General features: G+C 33.7%; 1 protein-coding gene across 2 annotated transcripts; it reads left to right on the top strand.

Moving 5' to 3' along the window:
- The first annotated feature begins 19,063 nt into the window (after nt 1-19,063).
- On the top strand, nt 19,064-27,489 carry LOC128206575 (multiple epidermal growth factor-like domains protein 10). 2 transcript variants are annotated; one of them, XR_008256505.1, is made up of 4 exons: nt 19,064-19,154; nt 23,475-23,555; nt 23,669-25,467; nt 26,388-27,489. XR_008256505.1 is itself a non-coding variant. In XM_052909148.1 (3 exons), exons 2-3 carry the CDS (start codon nt 23,504-23,506, stop codon nt 24,979-24,981), a joined length of 1,365 nt encoding a protein of 454 aa, XP_052765108.1. In that variant the 5' UTR covers nt 19,064-19,154; nt 23,475-23,503; the 3' UTR covers nt 24,982-25,616. The 2 variants fall into 2 exon arrangements, 1 of the variants encoding a protein (XP_052765108.1); XM_052909148.1 differs by lacking the exon at nt 26,388-27,489 and having other exon boundaries at nt 23,669-25,616.

Raw genomic sequence — 27,489 nt, 5'->3', positions numbered from 1 at the left:
GCTGACGAAAATTATTCTGTGATTTCAGAGTAGAAGCTATAATTTGAAGTATTTGCATGATAATTGTGATGTTACGAGACATTTTATTTACAAACTGAAAAGTCAGACGTGTACTTCGATAGTTTATGTATTGTTACAGTCTTAGTTTTGATATGCATCGTGAAATATTTAGCTTATTTCAAAACAATGTTTATATACATGCAACAGGTATTTTTGTAGGACGTCTTCTTTTATGCCCGTATGTTTTTAGCAGTTTACACGACTGGGGTTAAGCGCTCACAAGCTGGTTTTAGTAAGCACTTCTGTCGGCTGCCTCAACATTCAAACAGGATAGTAGATACATTTAAGGATGCTTGGCTTGTCCAGTAAAACATACCATGGCTCCCTTTCTGACAAAATGGAACTTAAAATGTAAATGTTATTCTAAAGCCAAACTACGAAAATCCATAAAAACACTACAATATAATGCAAACACCCCCCCCCCCAGAACATCCAACGCAAGACCTACGTGTGGTTTTTAGAATTGTCTTACATCATTTTACTTTCCAACGTTTTATAGAGACATTTAAGGTCTGCAATGCTTTAACTTGCAACATGGTTATTTACAGTATGAATATAACTAGTTCAAAAGAAATTACTTGAACAGGCCTAGCATCGAAAAGGTAACCATGAACCTGCTTTAAAGAACCTATAAGTTGAAAATACAATTTTGGGGGAAATAATTGCCCTATTTTTAGTTTGATTTGTTTCAAAATTAGTGGGTATGTATTTTTGTGTGTGTCGGGAGTGTGTGTGTGCACGGGGGTGGGGGTGGGGTTGTAATTGCATGTGTCCAATTAATGAATTAATGCACTTATTTGGTGAGAAAGAAAAATGATTTTGAATTGTTGCTGTCTTCTGAGTCAAAATGCGTCTTATCCTATCCTAGGTCTTTGGTATGTGTTCTGTTTGAATTGCAATCTACCTTAGCGTTTTAAATTTCTGCTAGTTACATATAAAGTATACGTTTACCAAATTGTATTCACATCTTTAATTACTGAAGAGGCTTCTAACATTATTATACTTTAAAATTGGAATCATACCCGTATCTGTTTGTATGTTGTTTCATCTTTTCAGCGAGCGTCCGATATAAATAATGCAAGTTTGGAAAATTCACGAATACAAAGCAATGTTCAAAACCATATAAACAATTTCACCACTCCTGGTTTAACAATTTATTCCGAAACATATTAGTATTTCAACGGATATCAAACAATTCGAAAAAAGGAACGTTACGATGGCCTGTTAACTATTTATAATGTATATCAGGGGCTTAGCGTATAACCAACCAAACTTGTTATATTTGTATATACAGTTTAAGTCTAGTAGGCCTTGTGCATTTGGAACTGGGCGAGCGACTGTAGTTCTATTGTATTATGTTTTCAAATGTACATTTTCTGCTTAAACATAGTAAGAATACAAACATTTACTTAAATATATATGACAGTTTTGATCTGAAACAATTTGTGAAAGACATTATATACAAATGCTAGTAAAATAAAACAAAAACAAAACTAACATTTCAAAGTATTTCTTTCAAACATTTTATCCGTTCTGTTTAATTTTAACAGAAATTAGAAATATGGTAGATCTTGTTTAATTTTTTTTAATGTATACTAGCTTTGTTAAATATAATGGCCTACGCTAAGTAAAGGATATAAGGTTAATTTTGATATTCAAATAATCTAGACATCCAATTTACATAGTGATATGAATGAGTGTTCCAAATAGACATCATATTATGAACACTTGATTTGAACAAATAGGAATGTTGATATTATTAAAATATAAGTAAATAGTTATGTTAACATTTTACAAATAATAGTTTATAATTTAGATAATATAACATTTCAATTACATGTAACATATGATTGTTGAATTCATTAATATACTATGATCTAATATAAAAATATAATAATATTTCCATTTAATAAACTGTAGTTGGTGTATATTAATATTTGATATTTAGTTATTTTATTTATTAATTGTTGAATTTTGAATATATACGCATTGAATCACCTGCAAAACTCTGTGGTATATTTATTTGTCAACATTGGCATGGCATTCTTGATGTTTGGTTAATAAATCTTACCTGTGAAAGTAATAAAAATGCTACCACATTCACATTTCAAATAACTACAACACTTGTATCAAAATCATCTCACAAATGTACTTACACATGGTTCGTATCATCTATATTGTATACTCATTACTAATATATATATTTGTATAAGAAATATACAAGTACGATTTAATATGTATCAATTGTTGAACTTTATAAAGAATTATGCATTTGCAGTTTGAATTCGGTAGGAAGTGGTGTATATCTTTGAGCAACTTATGCACATGAAGGAATAAAACATTTTAATCAGAATTAATTTTGTCTTTATATTGGTTAAGACAAGAAGGCTATTGAACGATACTCACCAGAATGTGAATGTACCTAGGACAAACACATGAGCGTGTGAGGTCACCAAGTGTCTGTAGGCTTCATTATGGCTTGATATTGCGTGTCATATCACCTATTACAACATAGTAGGGAATCTTTACCGTACAAATAACATAACAAGAATGAAAATAAAATGCACTAATGGCTTGTATTTTCAATATTGACATAAACGAAATAATAAGTCCAGGAAAATGTGATACCTCCGTTTTAGAAGCCTTGGGGTTTAGATGTCATTCATATATGGCGTAAATTCGGAAGTCATCGGTTTAAATCCAGCAATTCAGCAAGGAGCACTAATTTAACTATTGATACACTGAATCATCTCAATAAATACGATTGGTGTGAACATTACCGATAGTTACGTTTTTCCAGTTTTCTTCTGCCTCTGCACGTTTAACTGTGCCTCTTAAAGAATTTAGAAGGCAGAACATCAATGTATACGTTTGCCATTTTCATTTGCTTAAACGAGAACCCAGCACGTATTTTGCCTTTAAAACTAAAAAAAATATGATAGTAAATTCATTGTGCAAAATTATTTTAAGCTACAAATTCTCATAAAACAAAGGTTGGCGTGTGGGACATACTGAACATAAAAACAAAACATCGGTGCATCATCGCTGCCAAATGAACGGCTCCAGTTGCGAACCACGCCCTTAATCTTCTTCAGTACCACAACACAATAACCGCGTGCATTCACGCCAATATCCTTCCGCCAAACGACAAACCACTAGAGCCACTGTGTAGGAAAATTCTTATCGATTGATTGGCAGCTTGAACAAAGTAAATAGCCACAAAACAATCCGGTTTGCGGTTTAAAGATAAGTGAGGTCGCACAAAACAAGTATTAATAGGTGCGGTAACTACGTAGAATGAAAAATCAATCTGGTGTGCCCAAAACTAACAAAGATAGCAGAATCTTATAATTATTTTTAGAAAAACTACATTAAGTATAAAACTCTCAATTCTAGAATAGATTTCATAAAAGTAAACAATTTGTAAAATAATGATCATCATAGCAACATGGAAAACCGCATCTTACCTTACCATCTCTTGGAAACCATGGTTAACTGAGAGATTGTGACTGAAAATAGGGAATGTGCGGGTACTGGCCATGGTTGAGATGTGTGAACGCTTTTCAACAAATAGCATATCTGATTGACTTAATGAAGGATAAAGAGGTTTCGGGAGCCGCACCGTGTCCTGGACGGGGAGGGTGCCGGCTTTGTGTGCCCCAGAATTGTGAGGCTCAGAGTCTGTATGTGATATTAAACATTAAAAGATAGACAGGGCTGGTGCGGAAGGGGTGACCCCTTCCTCAAATCAACATCCCGAGAGATTGTTACTTATCAGATGGACGGGGAGGGGTGTCAACTCCTGTCAATCAAAGCATGGCTGATTGTGAGATTTAGCTGAAACGATTAAAAGGAAGGTTACGGGACAACTGCTCCGCATGCATAGCAACATCGTGTCTAAGTGGTCTGTGTTAGTGAATACAACTAAATATATGGACGGAGATTGTTGTCCCCTCCCGCCAATCAACATCACGGCCTTGTAAAAGATTGTTACTAAAACGATGGACGGCAATGTCAACCAACAGCATGGCTGATTGTTGAATATAACTGAAAATATTGAACCGGGTTGGTACTGAACTATTATAGATTGAAACTAAAATATGGACAGGAATGTGTGTCCCCTTGTTCGGGAGAAGGCCTCTTCCGCTTATTCACTCACAAAGTATGTATAAGAATCAATTTGTTTTGTTTGAACATTTATACAGTACATGTTTAATCGTATGGATTAGAAAATAATCCCAAATTGTTGATGCTGTTAAAAAGGTTTTACCCTGCCTTTCTTATTGTTTAATCAAGTCAAGCGCATCAACTACACTATTGCTGTCATACTATGTAAATTATGTTTTAATAGTTTAAAAAGTAAGACAAGTGATAATTTTTAGACATGACACGAGTGAGTGAGTGACTCACTCACTCACTCACTCGCTCACCAACCCACTGTTTGAAATTTATTTAACATCATATCTTATAAAACTTTACTTATTAAATCGACTATCCCATTTAAACTTGAGTGATTTTAAACTTTGTGTCGTTACAATAAACTTTTCGTACAGTGCAATGATTATAGTTTGATTTAAACATTAACGCAGGAACTTTATAACCCTATAGCGAATAAAGCACATGAGTGCGCTTTTGAAAATATGTTTAACTTGTTGTATCTTGTTACTGTTTATACTGATCGCTAAATAACTCAAGCAGTGCAAAGCGAGATGACTTTTCTTGGTGGCGATATTTTCTTCCTGTTCGTGAAAGAAATATAAATATGTTAGTCGTGAGTGTGGACTGTAATAATTAAAACAATCGGTTAGTGCCTTTTTATTTTGACTTTATTTTTTGTAATAATTATGTTGCCTTACGTAAGTTTATTTATGTTGGATTTAAATAAAAGCATTTATAAAGTATCTCTTGATTCATAGTTCATGTTACTCTTTTTGCTTAGACGTTTAGAGATTGCCACTTTTACAAACAATTTCCTAAGTTATTACATTTAAGAACTCTCTTTATTCAAAACGTTGCGTAATATTATTTCAGTGTGTACATAGAAAATATACGAGTAAGATAATACATATGACTATCTTATCAACGAATGTATCGTAACACTTTTCAAGCAAGTTATAAGTCTGGAAATATTTTGCAACGTGGTTTCCGATTTATATTTACGGGTTTATATCGTTACTCGCTGAATATCTATCTAAATTTCTAAGTTTACGATAATTGCTCGTACGCGCTTTCATAACATTGCTCATCGATGTAAATATACATTATACACTTATACTTGTTAAAGGTTTTCATATCTCAGTGCATCAATATATTCACAATGTGAAACCTCTTTAGAGTATACATATAGTGACATTTCTGATATATCTGGAATATGAAAGCACATTGGCTAATTAAATGTGTTTAAGGTAAGACTCTTAATCGCTTCGAATAAAAAATTCAAGGTAAAATAATTTTAAAGAGCAATAACATTTTCGACCATATTCATTAATGTCATACTCAAGACGCAAACATACAATTCATTGTTTTATTTTTAAAAAATCTTTAGCATCGGCATTTATGGTGAAATTGATTAAATATGTAACAGGTTAAACAAGTATGTACACGTCTTTGAACAAAACTATTGATTTTATCATGTTTGAGATTGTTTTCCTTTTTGCACATTAACAGACAGATCGGAACCGTAGCAAATAAAAAGGGCGTAACCGTAATAAACTACCGTGCAGATAAATTACAACGCTATAATCATATTCCGCACGCTATGTATTGTACCAGGTCATTGAAAAGATAGTACAAACAGTCAATTTAAATTCTACAATCCGGCTTTATAATTAGCGGTTTAGTAGAATATCAATAACTTGGGTTGTGGATGCCGTAACCTTTACATATCTTTTTTGTTGAAACATTTTAAATGCATCTATTAGACTTGGTCTCAAACCTTAGACTCAAGGTGCTTGTAAATATGAGCTCTGTTTTTATTGTCTATAATTAAATTTTTATTTAATCATCATAACAACCTAAATACAGAAAATTAGACTTCGTTCCGCCTATCATTCTTTTTAAACTGATAAATAAGGAGACATTATAAAAATCAAATTCTAAACCAATGGAATTGTTCAACGACAACATTGTACTTATACTGATAAATATAGCTTTGTAATTGTTAATTGCAATGTTGGTGACATTCAACAAATACGGATTAAACTTATTTTGACTTTTTTTAATCAATAATACAACAAATGACTTCCTATATCCACATTTTGTCTGTTGCAGACAACTATTAGATACATCTCCAGGACAGAATGGCATTTTGGATGTTTTGTTTGCTCTGCTTGACTCGATCATGTATGGGAGGTATGTGTCAATTGTTTATTTACGTATCAAATGTCTTTTTTCTTATCTGAAGTTAAATACTGCAGAAAACAATACGGGTAATAACTTTGTTTTACATTTGTTTCGTTTCAGTCTTTATAGACGGGGTGGACTGCAATCTGAACTGTGTGTGCTGTAAGGGAGGAGTGGATCGATGTATATTGGACGGTGTTTGTATTGATGGCTGCATTGACGGAATACACGGCCATAGATGTCACAATCCCTGTCAAGGTTACTGTTCTTCGTGTGCACAAGATACAGGCACACACTGTTACAGCTGCAAGGCTACATTCTATGATATAAACAGTGAGTGTAGCAAGAGTTGCTCAGTTGGGTGTGATGGGGGAGTCTGTAATGATGATGGAACATGTCGTACATGTACAGCAAACTTCGAAGGAATAAAATGTGAGACGTGTATACAAGGAAAATTTGGTCCAAATTGTAATATTAATTGCACTTATCATAACTGCCGATGTTCGACTTCAAATGATTGTACTTCTTGTAAAACGGGGTTCTACGGTAGAACCTGTCAAACACTTTGTTCCCCGGGATGTCAGGACGGCGTTTGTAATGATGACAGAAGTTGCAAATGTCGAGCTGGGTATACGGGAAATACATGCAGTGAATGTCAGTCAGGATATTATGGGGCATACTGCAATGTACCATGTTCTTTAGGATGTGTCAATGGACTGTGCTCAAAAGATGGTAATTGTTCATGTCACCCAAACTTCGAAGCAGCGAAATGTGATACGTGTGTGGATGGAAGATACGGTGTTAACTGTGACAGGAATTGCAGCGTAGGATGTACCCCATCGTCCTGTGACAACAGCAATGGCTTTTGTGAATGTCTACCTAACTTTTCTGGCGATAAATGCGACCAATGTAAATCAGGCTTTTACGAACAATTATGTAACTTACCTTGCTCGGATAATTGCAAAGAACGCACATGCTCACGATACCAGGGGAACTGTACACATGAATGTGTTGATGGATATTCGGGTCAAAATTGCACAACCCCTTGTGACAAAACATGCGCATCATGTCTACAACATGCTAAATCAGTATGCCTGTCATGCAACGAAGGTTTTTTTCATGACAATGAAAGCTGCATTAGTTGCAGTAGGATTTGCAGGAATGGGCAATGCACTTTGGCTGGCGTATGTATCAATGGTTGCGCAGAAGGATTTGGGGGAGACAAGTGTGATATTCAGTGTGGTCCAAACTGTGGAACTTGTCAGCTAGATTCAGATATCTGTTTGTCTTGTAAAGACAAAACTTACCATGGACTTTCTTGCAACAAATCATGTAGCCTCTCGTGTTTAGAAAGCAAATGCGAACAAAAGACTGGTTATTGTTCCAAGGGATGCTCAGGAGACTCTTATGGAAGTATGTGTGATATCAATTGCCCTACAAATTGTCAGCAAGGGGACAAAGGAACGAGTTGTAATATCGATGGTGACTGTTTATATGGCTGCATCAATGATCTTGAAGGCAGAGATTGTTTAGGTATGTTTCGTTGCAATCAAAATACTTATATTTACACATTTTATACGACTGTCTTTATGACTCACTAGTTTTCATAAAATATTTACCGAATAGTGCATATTCAACAATTTGCTGCGAATTTTACAACAAAAATGTTAATACCAGCTTTCCCTTTATAACCTCGCATATGTTCGCATTTTAGGGGGTGATACACACCAAGCAAGTAAAAAATCAGTCTTACGTGGAGGAGCAACATAATTATTGCAAAAAAAAATTCATTTCATATACGACATCCTATATTATGCATGGACAGTGGGTTTATATATGTAAAGTATTGTTGCTGAACACAAATGGTCGGAATGGAACTTTCTGACAATAACCTTTTTATCTTGAAATGTTCGATACTTGTTAAGTAAAGCTCCTTTTATATTGACAGGGTTAACAATGTTCGAAAGTAGTTTTGGCAGATTCGCAACCATTGATTGTACAATTCAAATTCAAATATTCTTTAAAAAGTTACTTATACGAACGAGGTAATTTAATTCTAGCTGCTATTTTATCATCGTTGCTGCTAGCAACTACATTTCTAAGTACGAATACTCTCATTTATCAGAGGTATTCACAATAGTTTTCATGATTATTTTACTATGCACCACATTCCCATTATAAGGATGTTTGAAATAAGATAGTGTTATATATAAAACTATTTAAACCTGTAGGCTTACTTGGTTTTTTTCACTGGACAAGCCTAAAAATGATTCCTAGATCCTGTTTAAATGCTGGGTTAACCATCAACGGCGCTTATTTAAACCAGTCTGTGAGCGCGCATCCTCACACATGTCCAATCATTTACCAAGTGCTTAGAGCATACGGGCACAAAACAAGACATCTCAAACAAACACAGTTATATGTACACCGGAAACATGTATATATATATCGTGAATAACTGGTTATAATGTTCTGAACAAAAATGCATGATATATATTTATAGCTTTTTGCATATATATTACTTAAAGTTGATATATTTAATTCAGAAAGATGTTTAAAATTTGCCATGCATTTTGCCAACTTCATAACATTAGCCGGCATGTAAAATGTTTTTTTATAGATAATGTTTTTATATACATGTATTATATTACATAACATATCACATCTTAAGGCAGCAACATACTTATACACTTTGTAGTATTGTAGTTTGCTATCGGTTGATGCTCAAGTTGTAATTTCAGAAAGACGAATTTACATTGTTTCTCCCACAAATGTGGCAACCGCAGCTTTATCCGGAGTTTTGGGCATTTTGCTGATTTGTACTGCTGCTGGTTGTTACCTGTGGAATAGACGAAGGTCTACACCAACAGGTATTTTAAGATATAAAAGTTGAATAAAACTATTTATAACACATAACACGAATATATATATATATATATATATATATATATATATATATATATATATATATATATATATATATATATATATATATATATATATATATATATGCATCGTGTACATACTAATTAATCTTTATAAATTTTAATTTCGAAATAATAATATATATCCGGACGCACCTTGTAAGTTATCATAAGAAACAGCGTATTTTAGTTTCTGCATCAAACAATCACAAGCATATGTGAATGTATTTACATTATATTACATAAGCATTCACTCGATCACAGAAGCAGACTAATCCTATAGCTCCATATTTGTGAAATAAAGTGGCACATATTGCCTGGTACAAAAGTAAAGATAAAACCAAAACTTAATTATGTACCGTGCAATACCCATACTCAGACAAACTTAGTAAGGGGCTTATGTATATTCCACGATTTTACCAATAACAACCCTAATGGGCAAAAACTCGGAACTACGACTTACCCTCTTTTAAGAACATTTTGGTCTGAATAGAGGGGTTTTACAATATTTTTCTTTAACTCTGATATGTGCAATATTTCAGTTTCAGAACAGGAAAATCAGCGTGAAACCGAAATGACCTACGAACAGCTTCAAAGACGGGCAAACGAACCAACATACAAGAATGTTGACGAAAATTATTCTGTTCTTTCAACGTAGAAGTTCGAAACACTATGTCATTTTTTATGCGATTAGAGATCTAAAGTTTTAATTTTCATTTGGAAACAAGAACATAATCAGGTTTATTTGAAATCTTATGCTTGTATATATATTGAAGTCTTATTTTAAATATGTATCGTGCATTTTTGTTCAGAACATTATAATCAGTTATTCACGATTAGTAGTTATATATATATATATATATATATATATATATATACATGTTTCTGGTGTACATATGACAGTGTTTTTTTAGATGTCTTGTTTTGTGCCCGTATGCTCTGAGCACTTGGTAAATGACCGGACATGTGTAAGGTTGAGCGCTCATAAAATGGTCTAAATAAGCGCCGTTAATGGTTAACCCAGCATTTAAACAGGATCTAGGAATCAGTTTTAGGCTTATCCAGTAAAAATACCATTGTTCGGACGAATGCAATTGCCTACCATATATGTTATATGGATAATTCTTACATGTTCTCATATGTTACAATTCTTGATAAACATACCTAGTTTTTTATATACAGTATATATGCACTGTGCTGTTCGGAAGTGGATGTTGTGTTTCATTAGCGTGTTTTATAGGTCCATTGTGTCGGAGGCTGAACAAGTAATAACCGTTATAACTTTAACATTAATTTCGGAAGAATGGTGCAACTTAAGTCGAACATTTAATGTTACTTCGAATGTACTTTTTTATTAAACCATTCCATAAATCAAATCCATCTTATTATCTCGTAACCGACCGGTTGTACATACGATACGTAAGTCGTTGTATTTAAAATGTTGACTACCCCTTAGCCGATAATTAATGCAGTACCTAGTATGAAAATTACACATTGTACATGTGTTTCATAATATCATTACCACCATTGATAATTGATTTATATTTTATTATTGATTTGTACACCTTGTAAAATAAACGTTTTTTTAAATTGATTTTTTCTCATGTTTCAGTGCAACCATTTATACTCATTTACCAATACACATCAATGTTCATAGTTATAACAGTTAACGCACGATTTCCTTTTAAATTGAAGCAGGCATAACATACATTGACCTAATTACACTTGCACTTGAAAACGACGACAAATGTTAACAAATTGAATGCTTAATAACTTGAATATCAAATTTCACCGTAAGAGATCAGTCTTATTTTGTTGTAGGCGGGTAGATTCCAAGGTTTAATAAAGACAACGCTTCGTTGTTTATTTATCATTCAACGCTTGGTGGGATATTTTAGATTATTAACTAATTGTCATGTGCAGTTTTCATGGAGTTCGTTAAATTACGATTACAAAAAATTGGAATGTTAATCAAATATATTAAATAAATGGAATAACATATGTAATGTTTTGTACAACAGCAAATGTTCGACCATTCAGCTTTAAAAAAAGTTTAAAAATTTGATTGCCAAATGCCTTATAAACCGTCAATTCTGTTTATTTCCCAAAATCCTTATGTAAACGAATGCAATCCTTTTTAATGATAAAACTATCATTTTGAACTAATCTACTGGTTAAACGTGAGGCAGTCAGTGTTCATCAGGTGTCGCGAAGTTATATCTGATGAAGGTGGTGTCAGTTTTCTATTTCCGGGTCGGCGAGAGAAAGTTCTCCGATATTGTTTTATTGTTTACTTTTCACGTATTTTGTACGAACATTATTTTTACAGTATTCAATGAACTTTTATAATGCATCTATGATCCAAATAATTACATTTAATGCACGAACGCACTACAAATTAAACAGGGCATGAATACATGACATTACTACGCCTCAATTTATTGAAAGCAAATTAGAATGGTCTGATGTGTTTACAAAACAATTGTGTATAAGCATTGAATAAAAACCCACCATCATTTCTTAGTGTTAGAGTTTGTTTCAAGATACATTGGTGTCAGATACCAGTCAGATTCCCTTGAAGATAGATTGCTTCTAGTTGAAGACACTAGGGTGTCGAATAATTATGAGAGTGGGTAGGATAAAAAAAATCATTTTTGAGCATTTTACCGGAAGTTCGTATTACGTAGGTACAAGTAAAAAAAATAAACGACTAGAATGCAGCTTTTACATTTACATGTGATTGCAAGTACAAGTACACGTACACAAGATGTTTTGGAACATATAATGATGCTCAACCTCTTTAGTACATTGTGTCAATGTGGTTTGTAAGGATTGTCATCAACCCTATCATAGGTGTAGTTTCAATATCGAAGGCGTTATAACATTCAGGTAGGGTATAAATTCATTCCCATAAAACGGTCTTAAAGGGACTGCCTCATTGTTTGTTAAAAGCACCTTTTGTGGATTAATACTTATTACGAAATAAAGTGCGGCAAATAATAAGGAGTGTTCAAACTAGGAAACTGGCGGATGGAATACTTCACGCTCATATTTTGTCTTTGAAGTTCACAAGTTTGTATTGTGTTAGTAAAGCGACTCAACAAAAGGCTAAAAGCGTGATTGGTCAATTGACATTATCACGTGATGCTTCCAATATTTTCCATAATTGTTTGAATATTTATCAGCTGAGGATGAGTCCGTGTGGGAGAGAGGATAAGGTATCGGTTTTCTTATTTACTCTTGACTGTACAAGTGTGCGTTTTGTTTCTCACTACATCCAGGTTGTTTTGTTAATACTTTTTAATGCAAAAACATGAGCGAGTCTCTTTAACCATGCATCGCACTGGCATTCGTAAAGTACTCTCTAAAGGTGAGTGTGCAAATAAAAACAATGGAAATTACGGGTATAAGCCTTAAAGCAAGTTATGTAATGTGCTTGTTTCATATTTAAAGAAAATGAAAACAAATTTTGTTTAAAGCAAAAAAATGCGCCAAACTGTTTGCCTTGTCAAATAAATTTTACTTTTATGTAAAGGTTATGACTTGATTTGAAACGTCTTTCATATAACTGCGTCTTGATCCGGGACTTTGTAATTGACTCAAATTGAATTTTGCGGGTTCAGATTGCACGTGGCGCAGGCCGTGTAAACTCATAATCTGCAAACATAATTCACGAGAGTCGAATACGTCATATCCAATCAAAACGCTTTATTTATAACCCTTTATTATATACGTTAATGTTTGAATCATTTAAAGGACACTTGTGTTCATAATAAATATCAATGACGCTCTATTTTGTTTAATCTAAATATATTTCATTCATCAGCGTTTACGTACATAACATCAAGACAAACAGAAAAACAAGAACAATCTAGAGAAAAGGATTAGAACTTAGGATAAATAATTCTTAAATTGTTCTTCTCCAAATCTTAGCGAAAGTATCTAGTTTGTTAGGAACATTTATCCAGTTTACAATGCAGATGACACAATGCGAATGATCAATTTATTAAAGTAGTGGTAATCAAGTTAACTGTCAAATAATAAGTGATATGTTCCTATTTATTATAATTGAAATATTAGTGCAATAAGTAATTATCGGTGTCTAGCTCAAACAATATAAGAATTATCGAATCGTTTTTATATAACCAGTTTCCATAATAACGGTGCAAAACCCTCGATGTTCATATAAGTCAAACAACAAAAGCCAAGTGGCTGGTAATATCTGACACTGTCACAAGACGATGCATTCTGAAATATAATGACACGATAGGCACAAATAAAGAAGATTGGCATAAAAATGCCACAAATATTGTTTAGTCGAGCTGGTGGGCGCCTGAGACAAAAACAAAAATAAAACGTCAGATACAACACTCTTTTAGACATGTGTGATTCAGTAGATCATGTATATAATGACATACAATGTTGCAATGTAGGATATTTATGTTGTATAAGATATGTTTTAACCAACGGTAGATGAACTTTTTCATGTAACAGACGCGTGCGATGTTAAAACTCAAAATCCATCATCACCAGGGATGAACAAAAAAGTCACGTGACCACAAATGCAAACGCAAGTAGCATTTTTTATATTTTCGCTCGATTGATCGTCAATCCAGGTAAGTTTCGTATCGATATTTTTGTTATACGCGAGAGTTCGTTAAAGTGACATCTCGCAAAAAAGAATGCATTGTTTTGTCTTTCAATCGGTGTCTTGGTCACCATTCATGCTTGCATAGTTTCCAAGAACATTTCGATACAAATAGTGTCCAGGAATGCAAACGCACGTAGCTAGTGTTAAATCGTCATAGCTTTAGATAAAAAGCCACATTGTTTTCAACTGTATTCCTTTTAATTGCTCAATAATGGTTGTTATTTGTTTTATAAATATTTTGTGCATAGCAATTTGTACAAAAATGCATTTTCTGAACTATTTCAAATTTGGCAAACGCACGTTGGCATTTTCATGATGCAAACCAACGTAGTCTACCTAAAATGGCAAACGCACGTAGGCATCTTATAATAAGGAGTTAACGTGTTTGTCGTTAGCCTTTAAAACTGAGTTTTTGTTTTATTTCTTCTATTTCTAATATCCATTACTATTGCGGTAAGATTTTTGAATTTATATATTATTATTATCATCATAATGCTTACGGTCATACGCATAAGGAAAAGTGAAACGCTTTATGTAGTTGTACTTAGCTAAATAAGCTATCATTTTAAGATTTTAATAAGGGTGTGTTTGCATGAGACATACTTTTGATGAAAATGCCTTTACAGATGATATTCTTTTAACAAACTACAAATTGTGTAATATATCTTGAGAAGTAAATCAAGTGGCGCTTAATTAACGAATCTCATTGTCTGTTTCAGTGATGTCATTTGTTTACCGTGTTTGTGGGAATGCGTTGAAAACGGCATCGGGGCCGAAATTGCATGAGCAACGACATGACGTTGTAGGAACATATAAATGCTCTCAGAAACATTTTTCACCACGGTGAGCATGACGAGGCATATGTAAGTGTATTTTATAATAACATTTTTTGTTTAATATTATTATAGTATTATTCTATAATTAAGCAATTATATACCAGTCACAAGCTAAGGCGTTTTCATGAAAGGTTAACAAAATATTGCAATTACAAGTTTTTTAATTTCAAAAACAAATATATATACTTTTTAATGGTGCACCACACATGGATCTGATAATCAGTTTCTGTGCTCAAAATGCATGCAGGCGTTCACCACAAAGACGAACCTGAACAGGCATTGGCGTGGAAAAGATGGCACGACACGTTACACGTGCGACATGTGTGGAATTTCAAAGAAGGAGAAAATAGACCTGAAAGCTCATATGGAGAGCCACACTGGCGAGAAATCATACCAGTGCGCTGAATGTGGGAACTGTAATCGGTAAAGAAGTAGTTTGTGCATGCACAAGGCATTAAACACACCAAATAAAACATCACAATTTATATAATAGGTATCTTCCATTGCCGAGAGTGCACGGTTCATCCCAACCCGAGCGTAGGTGTTTTGCTGAAACGAGGTTTACCGAGTTTCCGCAGAACACCCTGCGGAAGGGTTGGGATGAAACTATCTTACACGAGCGGCTATGGTAGATGCTTTTTCTCTCACCTCAGTTAACAAAAAGCTTAAACTGCTGGATTTGCTTTATGCGTAGTGCAAATAATGTGCGTATAGATATGTAATAATTCGTGGCAGTCATAGATATGCGCGCAGTGATTCAGATGATGTAAATATTTCAGAAAAGAGGACAGATTTTTGCCTTGAATGGAGCGCGAAAACTTATCTTTAGTGCCATTTGAAGCGTGAAATAATTAATTTTGATTTTTAAAATTGCCTCGAAACAAGGTTTACATGATGCTTCAGACGACAGACGTCAACAAGTAGGTAATTTTGTGATCACAATAAAATATGAGTTTTATACGGGTACTTGGTTGGGCAAGAGAAGAGTTTTCAGCACGGCCAAATTTTTAGGTCTACTTATCTTAGGTGGGAGAAAGTAGAATCTCAGGCAGATCATAACAAAAGTATTGTTTTTGATTATTCGATATGTTATTTTAATTACTCATCTGTGATTTTATCTGATTATCTTGGATCGCTTTGATTGTCAATCGTTTTATTCAATGTTTAGCTGCAACAAGCAGAAATATGTCTCCTAGTTATTATGACGTCACGACATAGTTGTATAGTTACTATGATTTGATGTTTCTTGAAACTTATTTGCATGCATGTACATGACCTTTTGTGCACTTGCCTTTTTGTGTAAAACTAGTCTAAACATATTTAATTTTACAACGAGTGTGGTCTTGTGTTGTGGGGGAAACCGAAGAACCCGAAGAAAACCCACTAGGTGACCACAAACCAAACTCACATGCGCCCAAACCGGTAATCGAACCCGGGTTCCCTAGGTGAGAAGCGAGTGTGCTTACCACTGCGCTAACCGGATACCAATGTGTAAAAATAATCTAAGATATACAGCTATTGAATAAATGAAGAACATTGTCATCATGATTTTGTCTTTACTTCTGTAAAATAGCACTTATACATATAGTTGACAGAATATTTTCAGTGACATAAACATTGTTCCGGGTAAAGCAGTTTTTTATTTACATTGCCATTGTATCATCACATATCATTGTATGGTTATCATTATCACAATATCTGTCATTAACAATTATCATGACAGTATTATCATCACATAACATGAAGGATGGTAACATAAAAGGTCCATAAAACATGTTTAAATTATTTTCAAATAAAACGTTTATCCTCATGTAATTTGTTACGAATCATTGCGTCTGGCCAGCTCCCTGCGCACACCAAGGGTACCCTTCTGTAATGCATTTCTATTCATCGAAACAGAGTCATAATTTACCCCGACTCTTTATATCAAACGTGTGGTTCCTGTAATGTGACATTACAACAGCTGTTCTAAATGTTGGTGATGAACATTTAACAAGCACTGTTTAGTTGCATAGTTAATGGACTCTCTGTATACCACCGGTATGGCCGGATGTGAGTTTGTTCGTGAGTTCGCGGCAACACTCCCGCACAATATCGTGTCAATGTTTGTCACGTATAATTATTTTATATAACTTTCTTTACAATGGATATTTAATAATAAAGCTGATGTATAGCTTCAATATCTTTAACACTTTTTTAGTTTTAAAGGCTAACGACAAACACGTTAACTTCTTATTATAAGATGACTACGTGCGTTTGCCATTTTAGGTAGACTACGTTCGTTTGCCTCATGAATATGCCAACGTGCGTTTGCCAAGTTTGAAATACTTTAGAAAATGCATTTTTGTACAAATTGCATCGCACAAAATATTCATAAAACAAACAAAAACCATTATTGAGCAGTTAAAAGGAATACATTTGAAAACAATGTGGCTTTTTATCTAAAGCTATGACGATTTAACACTAGCTACGTGCGTTTGCATTCCTGGACACTATTTGTATCGAAGTGTTCTTGGAAACTACGCAAGCATGAATGGTGACCAATACACCGATCGAAAGTCAAAACAATGCATTCCTTTTTTGCGCTATATCACTTTAACGAACTCTCGCGTATAAAAAAAGTTATCGATACGAAAAAATCGACCCAAAATACTACTTGCGTTTGCTATTTTTGTCACGTGACTTTTTTGTTCATCCCCGGTGATTATTTACATTTAGGTGCGTACCAACTGGCACAATACATTACATGTAGTACATACACACTAACCGTTTAATTTACCGTGTGTTTTTATAGTTAAAATCGGTAAAGCAGATATATTAATAATATGATTTAGCTAATTAAGTATACGAATTGATTTTAACAATATAAGAGAAGCTCGATGGAGTAATATCTTCCTTGCGCTATTTATTTTAACCACATGAAGACTATTGTTCTTAAACGGGGCTTTAAAGATTGAATTATAACATTGTAAACTTTCAACAATGACCTCTTTCATTAAGAGCTATCGCAGGGTGTCGGTATTGGAATGTATGTGTGTTACCTTTGATAGTAGATCTAAATATTGAATTAGGCTTAAGTTTTTGATGCGTTATACATTATACGTTATGCGTTTAAATATATTGCAGCAAATGCCTCAACCAACCAGGTACAGCAATTTTTAATTGAAAGTTTGTTTATAAACACACCTTGTTGAGAGGTAAACTTAAATGTATAAGGGAGATGCAGTGCTTCATCAGTCCAGATTTTCACCGAAAGTTTTGCTTAATCATGGAATGGAATAAGTGTACAAGACCAATTTCAGATCTTTACAATTTTCATTTCATAGTACGTCTGTATTACAGTAGGATTTTATGAGTAAGTAGTGTAGCATCATTATAAATAAAAAAAACTGTCTAACACAACTTCATTCTAATTATTCGTCTGATATGTACTGGATTCCTGATCTAGACGGTTTAAGCCTTTCTTAAGACTCCACCTCTTTCAGAAAACTTTGAAGGTTGGCTATGTAAACTAAATCATATCTAAGACAATCTATTTAACCGAACCATTGGAAAGGTTTGCTATTTAAACCACTCGAAATCTAAAAAAAACTTTTTTACGAAGAGATCATCCCTTCTGCATTTACAAGCACAGTAGTTCAGTATCCGGTGTATGAATACGCTTATTAATTGAACATGTAGTATAAATGTTTAAGTTTATGCCTGGTGACTCCATATTATTGTTGCAACATTTGAAAGTTGATTTGTTTAAACGTATATACTTAACAAAGTTTGTGAAACATGTTTTAACAACATTTTGGCACGATATAACTCGAGAGTGTGGTCTTGTGATGTCGATGAAACCGGAGTACCCGTTGGAAACCCACTTGCCCGGCTTGGTGACCACAAACAAAACTCATATGGGCCAAGACCGGGAGTCGAACCCAGGTCGCCAAGGTGAGAAGCGAGTGCGATAACAACTGCGCTAACCGGACAACCTTCGCTTACCGGATAACCTAAAATGGTATTGTATACGCTTTTAAACACATATATGAAATAATTATCCGAAAACAAATCGAACAGATATAAAGTTTTGCAGTTTGAATTTCTGTTGAGGATGATTAAAATATCCGGCCATTTTTTGTATATTTCAACAAATACGGAAATCAAATACGAAGTTTCACATGTTAATATGGTTATATTTGTGTCCTTCTTTCAGTTCACAATAAACATCTTTGTCCTCAGTTTATAAGGTAGTAATGCGTCTATGTATTTTGTAGTTTTTACTTCCTGTTTTGGAGTTAAATAATTTGACAGTCGGTTATGAAGTGATTTTTTAGGATTTTGACTCTTTGCATCAAAGTGAGTTTTGATAAATTGTACAATAAGGCAGAGGCCGACACAGAAGCAGTTTTTAAATATTGTAACGTAATAATAGCTGTTTAAATAACGTTGAACGCAATAAACTAGGTCTCGTTAATTGTATTATCATTGAAAAAACATGACTTTCGATATAATACATTGAAAGTATTAATTTGCCATAATGTTTCTTCCTTGAAAATTAAAATAACAAAAGCTTTTCTTGTAATGCCGATATTTGAACGAACCTATCGATGCTGATGTATGTAAGTTTAAGGTAAGTTGAATAAAAATGATTTTGATATAGCGAAACTTAAGATACAATTAGTGCATTTAACACTTTGGTGATACTTTCTGGTAAATAAATCGAATCTCTAAACATTTAACTGATATAAAATAATTAAAACAAAGATAAAAGCAAATCAGACACACAAGGGGATAGACAAAGTCTCAGAATGAAGACAAAACCCACAGACACACACGCACGCACGCACACACACACACACACACACACACACAACCACACACACACACTCACCCATTCACCCATTCACTCACTCACTCACTCACTCACTCACTCACTCACTCACTCACTCACTCACTCACTCACTCACTCACTCACTCACTCACTCACTCACTCACTCACTCACTCACTCACTCACTCACTCACTCACTCACTCACTCACTCACTCACTCACTCACTCACTCACTCACTCACTCACTCACTCACTCACTCACTCACTCACTCACTCACTCACTCACTCGCAATTTAACAATTATCTTATTCGTTAAAACTTTTCAATCTTTTGTAATTTTGAAGTATTATCACAATTAATAGCAATGATCATATTTTCGTTTTAACATTATAGCAGAAACAAAAATAACCCTATGGCGAAAAAAAGCAAACAAAAGCAAACTCAAAAGAATGGCAAACTTTCATACACCATGAATAATCTTTTGAACATATTTTCTTGTAGTATCATGTTACTGTTTTTCATTCACTTATCCCTAAAATGTCGAAGTAGTGCATAACGGATAGCCTAACCTTTGTAGCAATATTTTCTTCCTGTTTGTGTAAGAAATATATAAACGATAGTCGTGAGCGTAGACTGAATATTGTCCTAAATTGAACCTCACGGTAAACATTGATAAAACTAAGGTCATGGTGTTTAAGAAAGGTGTTAGGTTAGGTAATAATGATAAATGGTTTTATAATAATCAGGAAATTAAAATTGTGGGTTCTTTTAATTATGTAGGTGTTGTATTTACCAGTCGCGGTTCATTTATTCAAGCTGCAAAAACCCTTGCAGGAAAGGGGTTGAGATCACTGCACTCACTTATGGGGCTGGTTCGTAATATTAAATTTCCAATTAATATCATGTTTAGTCTCCTCGACCCCTATGTGTTATCTGTTTTAAACTACGGTTCTGAACTGTGGGGTTTTATGAATGCGGAAGTCTCAGAGAGTGTGCATAAGAAATTTGTTAATGGGTTTTAAATGTTAAACAATCCACTAGCACTTTGGCCTTGTATGGAGAGTTGGGTAGATTCCCATTGTACATTGAACACCATATTAAAATGGTGAAACACTTTTTAAAGCTCCACACAGTAAAGCAAACTGTACATGTATTTTAAATGCTATATTACTTGATCAAATTTGTAATGTAAATAACAACGTGTCCACTAAGAATTGGGTGTTAAGCGTTCGTGAGATCCTTCAATCATCTGGTCTCAATGAAGTATGGCTTTATCCTGGTTCTATGGAAATTGAATAGTTTGTGCCTGTTCTTCGGAGTAGACTTCGAGTTATTTATATCAGTAATTGGAGATCTGGGTTAGATTTATCCTCTGCTATAGATGTATTACGTGAAATTAAAACTAGTTTTGAAAAATCAGCGTATCTAAGTCTGGTAGAAAATACAAACTATAGAAATGTTCTGGCTAAATTACGTTTGTCTTCGCATAAATTAAATATAGAGATAGGTCGACATAATAAAATTTCTAGACATGAAAGAAAATGTACATTGTGTATTTGAAATGATATTGAGGACGAATTCCATTTTGTTCTTAATTGCCCTGTGTATGCAGACCTTAGACGCCAGTATATTCCTTAGTACTTTTATACTCACATTAGTTTGATGAAATATATTTTATTGATGCAAAGTAGTAATAAAATACTCAAAAGAAAATTAGCAATGTATTGTGTGATAAGGCGTTCAAACTTCGTGATTCGTTGATAGTATGTATGTGTTATGGATGTTTTCTATCTTATTTTGATAGGATAGAAACTCATATTTTGTTGGTTGTATTTTCCCCTACGTTTTGTTATTTTTGCACATGTTTGCATCATTTTCCTTGTCCTTACGATGTAATCGTATGCACTATTTTTACCTATTATACGCAGTTATATGTGGTTATATAAATAACCAAAACATGATTACTGTTTTGAACAGTCTTAAATAACGTCCGATTGTATGTAATATTCAATTAAAAATATATGATATAATTGAATTCATTCTCATTTAAATCACAGAAACAATAACATCAAATGAATCTATCGTGTAATATGCTATGTGTTAATTTTTTGCATGCCATATATATGTTTTTGTATGTATATGTGTTATTATGACGATAAGCTTGTTATGATTGATGTCTAATAAATATTCTGTTCTGTTCTTTAATAAATAAAAACTTCGGTTAGTGCCTTTCATTTGGATTTAATTGTTTGTAATCTTAATGTGATCTTAGGTAAGACGGTTTTTGTTTGACATTCAGTTAAAACATATTTTACATTAAATTTAGAAAGTATCTCTTGATTCTTCTTTCATGTTACTCTATTTGTTAATATTAAGTTTAGTACAGAAATAACTTATTACCATTTTTACAAACAATTTCCATGAGTTTTCATTTAAGATCTCTCTTTATTCAAAACATTGCGTTATGATAGTTCAGTGCGTACATAGAAAATATACTAGTAAGATAATACATATGACTTATAAACGAAGGTATAGTTACAAATTTGAAATAAGTAATAAGTGTGGAAATATTTTAAAACGTGATTTTAAAATTACTTTTACATGCTTATATCATTACTCGCGCTTGTTTATTCAACCGAATTCTTACTTTTACGATATTTGCTCGTACGCATTTTCAAAACATTGCTCTTTGATGCATATATACATTATACAATTATACTTATAACTTGTTATTCATGTCTCAGTGCATGAATATATTCACAATGTGAAACTTCTTTAGAGTATACATATAGTGACATTTCTGATATATCTGGAATATGAATGCATATTGGCTAATCAAATATTCTTAAGGTAAGACTCTTGATCGCTTCGAATGAAAATTTACAGGTAAAATAATTATAAATATACTTATATGAAAAACTACAGAAACAAGCTCAGTCAAAATAAACTTAAACATAAAACCGGTTTAATGGCACTGGGTAAACGCAAAAAAACATTTAATTTACTGGTTTTAAACCAGTTTGCGTGCACAAAGAGCAATAACATTTTCGACCATCTTTATTAATGTCATACTCAAGATGCAAACATACAATTCATTGTTTTATTTAATAAAATCTTTTACATCAACATTTATGATGAAATTGACTAAATATGTAATAGATAGCAGGTTAAACAAGTATATACACGTCTTCAAACAAAAGTCATGATTTTACCATGTTTGAGATTGTTTTCGTTTGACACATTAACATACATATCGGAACAGTCAAGTAAAATGGGCGTTACTGTTATAAACTACCGTGCAGATAAATTACAACGATATATACATATTCCACACGCTATGTATTGTACTAGGCCCTTAATTGTACAAACAGTCATTCAATTTAAATTCTACAATCCGGCTTTAGCGGTTGGGTAGAATATCAATAACTAGGGACATCAGTGCCGTAACCTTTACAAGAATTTATTGTTGAAACATTTAAATTGCATCCATTAGCCTTGGTCTCAAACCTTAGAATCAAGGTGCTCGTAAATATGAGCTCTGTGTTGATCGTCTAGAATTATATTTCTATGTAATCATCCTAACACAGCCTTAATACAGACAATTAGACTTCGCTCAGCATATCATTCATTTTAAACTGATAAATATGGAGACATTAAAAAAATCAAATTCTAAACCAATGGAATTGTACAACGACAACATTGTACTTATACTGATAAATATATCTTTGTAATTGTTAAATGCAATGTTGGTGGCATTCAACAAATACGAACTAAACTCATTTTGATTTTTTTTATTAATCAATAATCCAACAAATAACTTCCTATTTGCACATTTTGTCTGTTGCAGACAACTTTTTGAGGTATCTCCGGGACAGAATGATGTTTTGGATATTTTGTTTGCTCTGCTTTGCTCGATCATGTATAGGAGGTATGTGTAAATTGTTATATACATATTAATTGTCTTTCTTCTTATCTGAAGTTATATATTAAGGCAGAAAACAATACGGGTAGTAACTACATTTTACATTTGATTCGTTACAGTCTTTATAGACGGGGTGGACTGCAGTCTGAACTGTGTGTGCTGTAAGGGGGGAGTGGATGAATGTGGGTTTAAGTCAGGATTAGGAATCAATATTTGTTTAAATGGCTGTGTTGATGGACTATATGGCTACAAATGTAATAATCCCTGTCCCGGTAACTGTTCGTCGTGTGAACCAAGCGATGGTAGACCATGTTACAGCTGCAAGGCTACATTTTATGATAGAAACAGTGAGTGTAGCAAGAGCTGTTCAGTCGGGTGTGATGGAGGAGTCTGCAATAATGATGGAGCATGTAGTCCATGTAGAGACAACTTCGAAGGAACAAAATGCGAAACGTGCATACAAGGAAAATTTGGTTCAAGTTGTTCACAATATTGCATTTATCAGAACTGCCGATGTTCGACTGGAACTGATTGTACTTCTTGTAAAATGGGGTTCTACGACAGAAATACCTTCTGTCAAACAGCTTGTTCCCCGGGATGTCAGAATGCCGTTTGTAATGATAACGGAAGTTGCAATTGTCGAGCTGAGTTTATGGGAAATAAATGCAGTGAATGTCAGTCAGGATATTATGGGGCATACTGCAACGTGTCCTGTTCCACAGGATGTGTGAATGGACTGTGCTTAAAAGATGGTACTTGCTTATGTCATCCGAACTTCGTTACAGAGAAATGTGATACGTGTGCTGATGGAAGATACGGTGTTAACTGTGACGAGATTTGCAGCGTGGGATGTACCAAAAGGTCCTGTGACAGAAGCAATGGCTTTTGTGAATGTCGTCCTAACTTTTCTGGCGATAAATGCGACCAATGTATATCAGGCTTTTACGAACAATTATGTAACTTACCTTGCTCGGATAATTGCAACGAACGCACATGCTCACGATACCAGGGGAACTGCACACATGGTTGTGTTGATGGCTATTCGGGCCAACATTGCACAACCCCTTGTAATAAAACATGCGTAACATGTCTACAACATGATAATTCACACTGCGTGTCATGCTATAATGGATTCAGTGGATCAACCTGTCGATGCCCATCCAATTGCAATTGTGACTCTGCCTCTGATGTATGTACTACAAGTGCAGATGGGTATGCCAATCCTAAAAAGCAATGCAAGTGTCAGACTCAATATTGTACCGAAACCGTGTGCGATAAATGTATTAACCAAACATTTTATGTTGATAACAATGCGTGCTGTGAATGTCCGAAGAATTGTAAAGATGTTACGTGCATAGATGGACCTGAATGTATTTCTGGTTGCATTGACGGCTTTACGGTTTGGATTGTTCTCAACGATGTTTGTCACTGAGTGGGGATTGTTTAAGATGTTATCAGACTGATGGAAAGTGTCTGGAATGTAACGACGGTGTATATCCCCATGGGAACGGAATCTGCATAAGTTGCAGTAGGAGTTGTATGAATGAGCAGTGCGATCCTAAGACCGGCACATGTATAAATGGTTGCACAGAAAGATTTTGGGGGGACAAGTGTGATATTCAGTGTGGTGCAAACTGTGAAACTTGTCAGCGAGATTCGGGAGTCTGCTTGTCTTGTACAGACACGACTTACCATGGTCTTTCTTGCAACGAATCATGTAGCACCTCGTGTTTTGAAAGCAAATGCGAAAAAGAGACTGGTTATTGTTCCAATGGGTGCTCCAGAGATTCTTTTGGAAATATGTGTGATATCAATTGCCCTAAAAATTGTCAGCAAGGAGACACAGAAACGAGTTGTAGTATCGATGGCGATTGTTTGTATGGCTGCATCAATGACCTTGAAGGCAAAGATTGTTCAGGTAAGGGTCAATGTCATAAACATTCTTCTATTTACACACTTTTCGACTATCTTTATGACCCATTCGTAGATATGCAAACTAATTTAAAATCAGCTAGTTTTCATTAATAGTTTTACAGAATGGTGAATATTAAAAAAATATGCTGCGAATGTTCGAATGCAAAATGTTTCTTGATTCCTAAATCATGCATGATTTTTATATGTAAAGTAGTGCTGTTGTAGACAAATGTTCAAAATGAAACATTTTGACAATATCCTATTTTTCTTGAAACTGTTCGATTATGCTTAAGTAAAGCTCCATCTTTTTATTGACAGGGTTTACAATTTTTTACAGACTAGCTTCCATTGATTTCACAATTTAAATTCAAATATTTATAAAAAAGTTCCTTACACGAACGTGGCAATTTTAAACCTTGTTGTTATCTTTCATCGGTGATGCTAGCCATGACCTTTTTATGTACGAATACAATCATTTTCAGACGTATTCACAATAGTTTTCATGAAAGTTTTACTCTGCACCCAATGTCCATTTTTCGGTTGTTTGAAAAAAGATATGTAAATTATATCGTTTGGTTACATACAACTATTTTCACTAAGTTGTTAGAATGTTGTTACGTGTGAAAAGATGAGACGGGTTATGAGTATTCCTCAAATATATCTTCAAACGCGGATTGATTGAAGTGGAACTTTTAAAACCCGTTTAGAATAAAATTTATATATGTAATTCAGAAAGATGTTGAAAAATTGCCTTGTATTTTGCCAACTTCAGAACATTAATCAGCATCTATAGTGTTTTATAGATATAGTTATTATATGCTTGTATTTCATTACATTAAATAACACATCTGAACACAGCAACACATTTATACACTTTGTAATATTGTAGTTTGCTACTGGTTGATGCTCAAACTGTAATTTCAGAAAGACGAATTTACATTTTTTCTCCAACAAATGTTGCAACCGCAGCTTTTGGCCATCATTTTTTTATTATCTGATTTACAAGATTTTTTTCAAAAATGTTGAGTCGAGGGGGCGAAATAAAAATAAAAATAAAAGCTGAAAAAGTGAGCAGTCGTACAAAAAAATAAAAATAAAAGTACCGAGAGGGAGCATAAATTTTATTTTCATTTATATCATTTTAAGCCCAAAATGCCTGTTTATAGAGCTATATATCATGTATTATGCATGTTTTGTGTCCATAATAACCACAGAAATGTATAATAAAACACTATTTTACTTCACAACACAAATTTGCTCAATATATGCTTTATTTTCAAGTCTTATAGATTGAATCCAGATTAAGATTTGGAATGGATTAACAATTGAATTGTACAAAATAAATTGAATAAAGAAACATGTTTAGGCTTATTGTAACATGAACTTGTAAAACAAGAATGAAATTTCAGAGGAACAACTCGCTAACATCAAGTTAAACAGCAGTCAAACAAATATTGCAAACTATTTGATTTTACGTAGGTTGTAATGCACTTTTACCAATGGTGAATGGTAAACTTTCTCTTATTCAAAACAACTCAAAATTAATGTTCTATGTAGCAGTTCAAGGTGACATCAAACATCAGCTATTTCAGACAAAGTAAAACCTCCCTTAAAGACCACTTCAATAATAAGACCACCTCAAAGTTAAGAACACAATGTTCAAGTCCATTTTCCAAATTTTGCTCTTTCATTTAAGGTCGTTATTTAGGCCACCTCAATAATAAGACCAGTTGTAAAGGGTTCCCAGGGTGGTCGCAAAGTGAGGTTATACTGTATATTGTAAGTATTGTAACAGTATATCTTCAGACTTTGTGAAATAACTGAACATAATGACATCAAGTTCTCACAAAGTGGTCTACAATATCAACCAACAGATTGGTCATAAATGTTGACCACACATTCAATACATACACAGTAAAGTATTTTACTTCACTTCAGATATGTTAGTGTACAAAGAATGAAACAGAAAACTGTACACTGAGAAAGTTTGACAGCATTTAGATAAAAAGCTGCTGAATAATAGACA

The sequence above is a fragment of the Mya arenaria genome, chromosome 10, assembly GCF_026914265.1.
Source record: "Mya arenaria isolate MELC-2E11 chromosome 10, ASM2691426v1".
In the NCBI taxonomy this organism is placed as follows: Eukaryota; Metazoa; Mollusca; class Bivalvia; order Myida; family Myidae; genus Mya; species Mya arenaria.
Note: the sequence above shows the minus strand (reverse complement) of the source record. Positions and strands in the feature narration are given on the sequence as shown.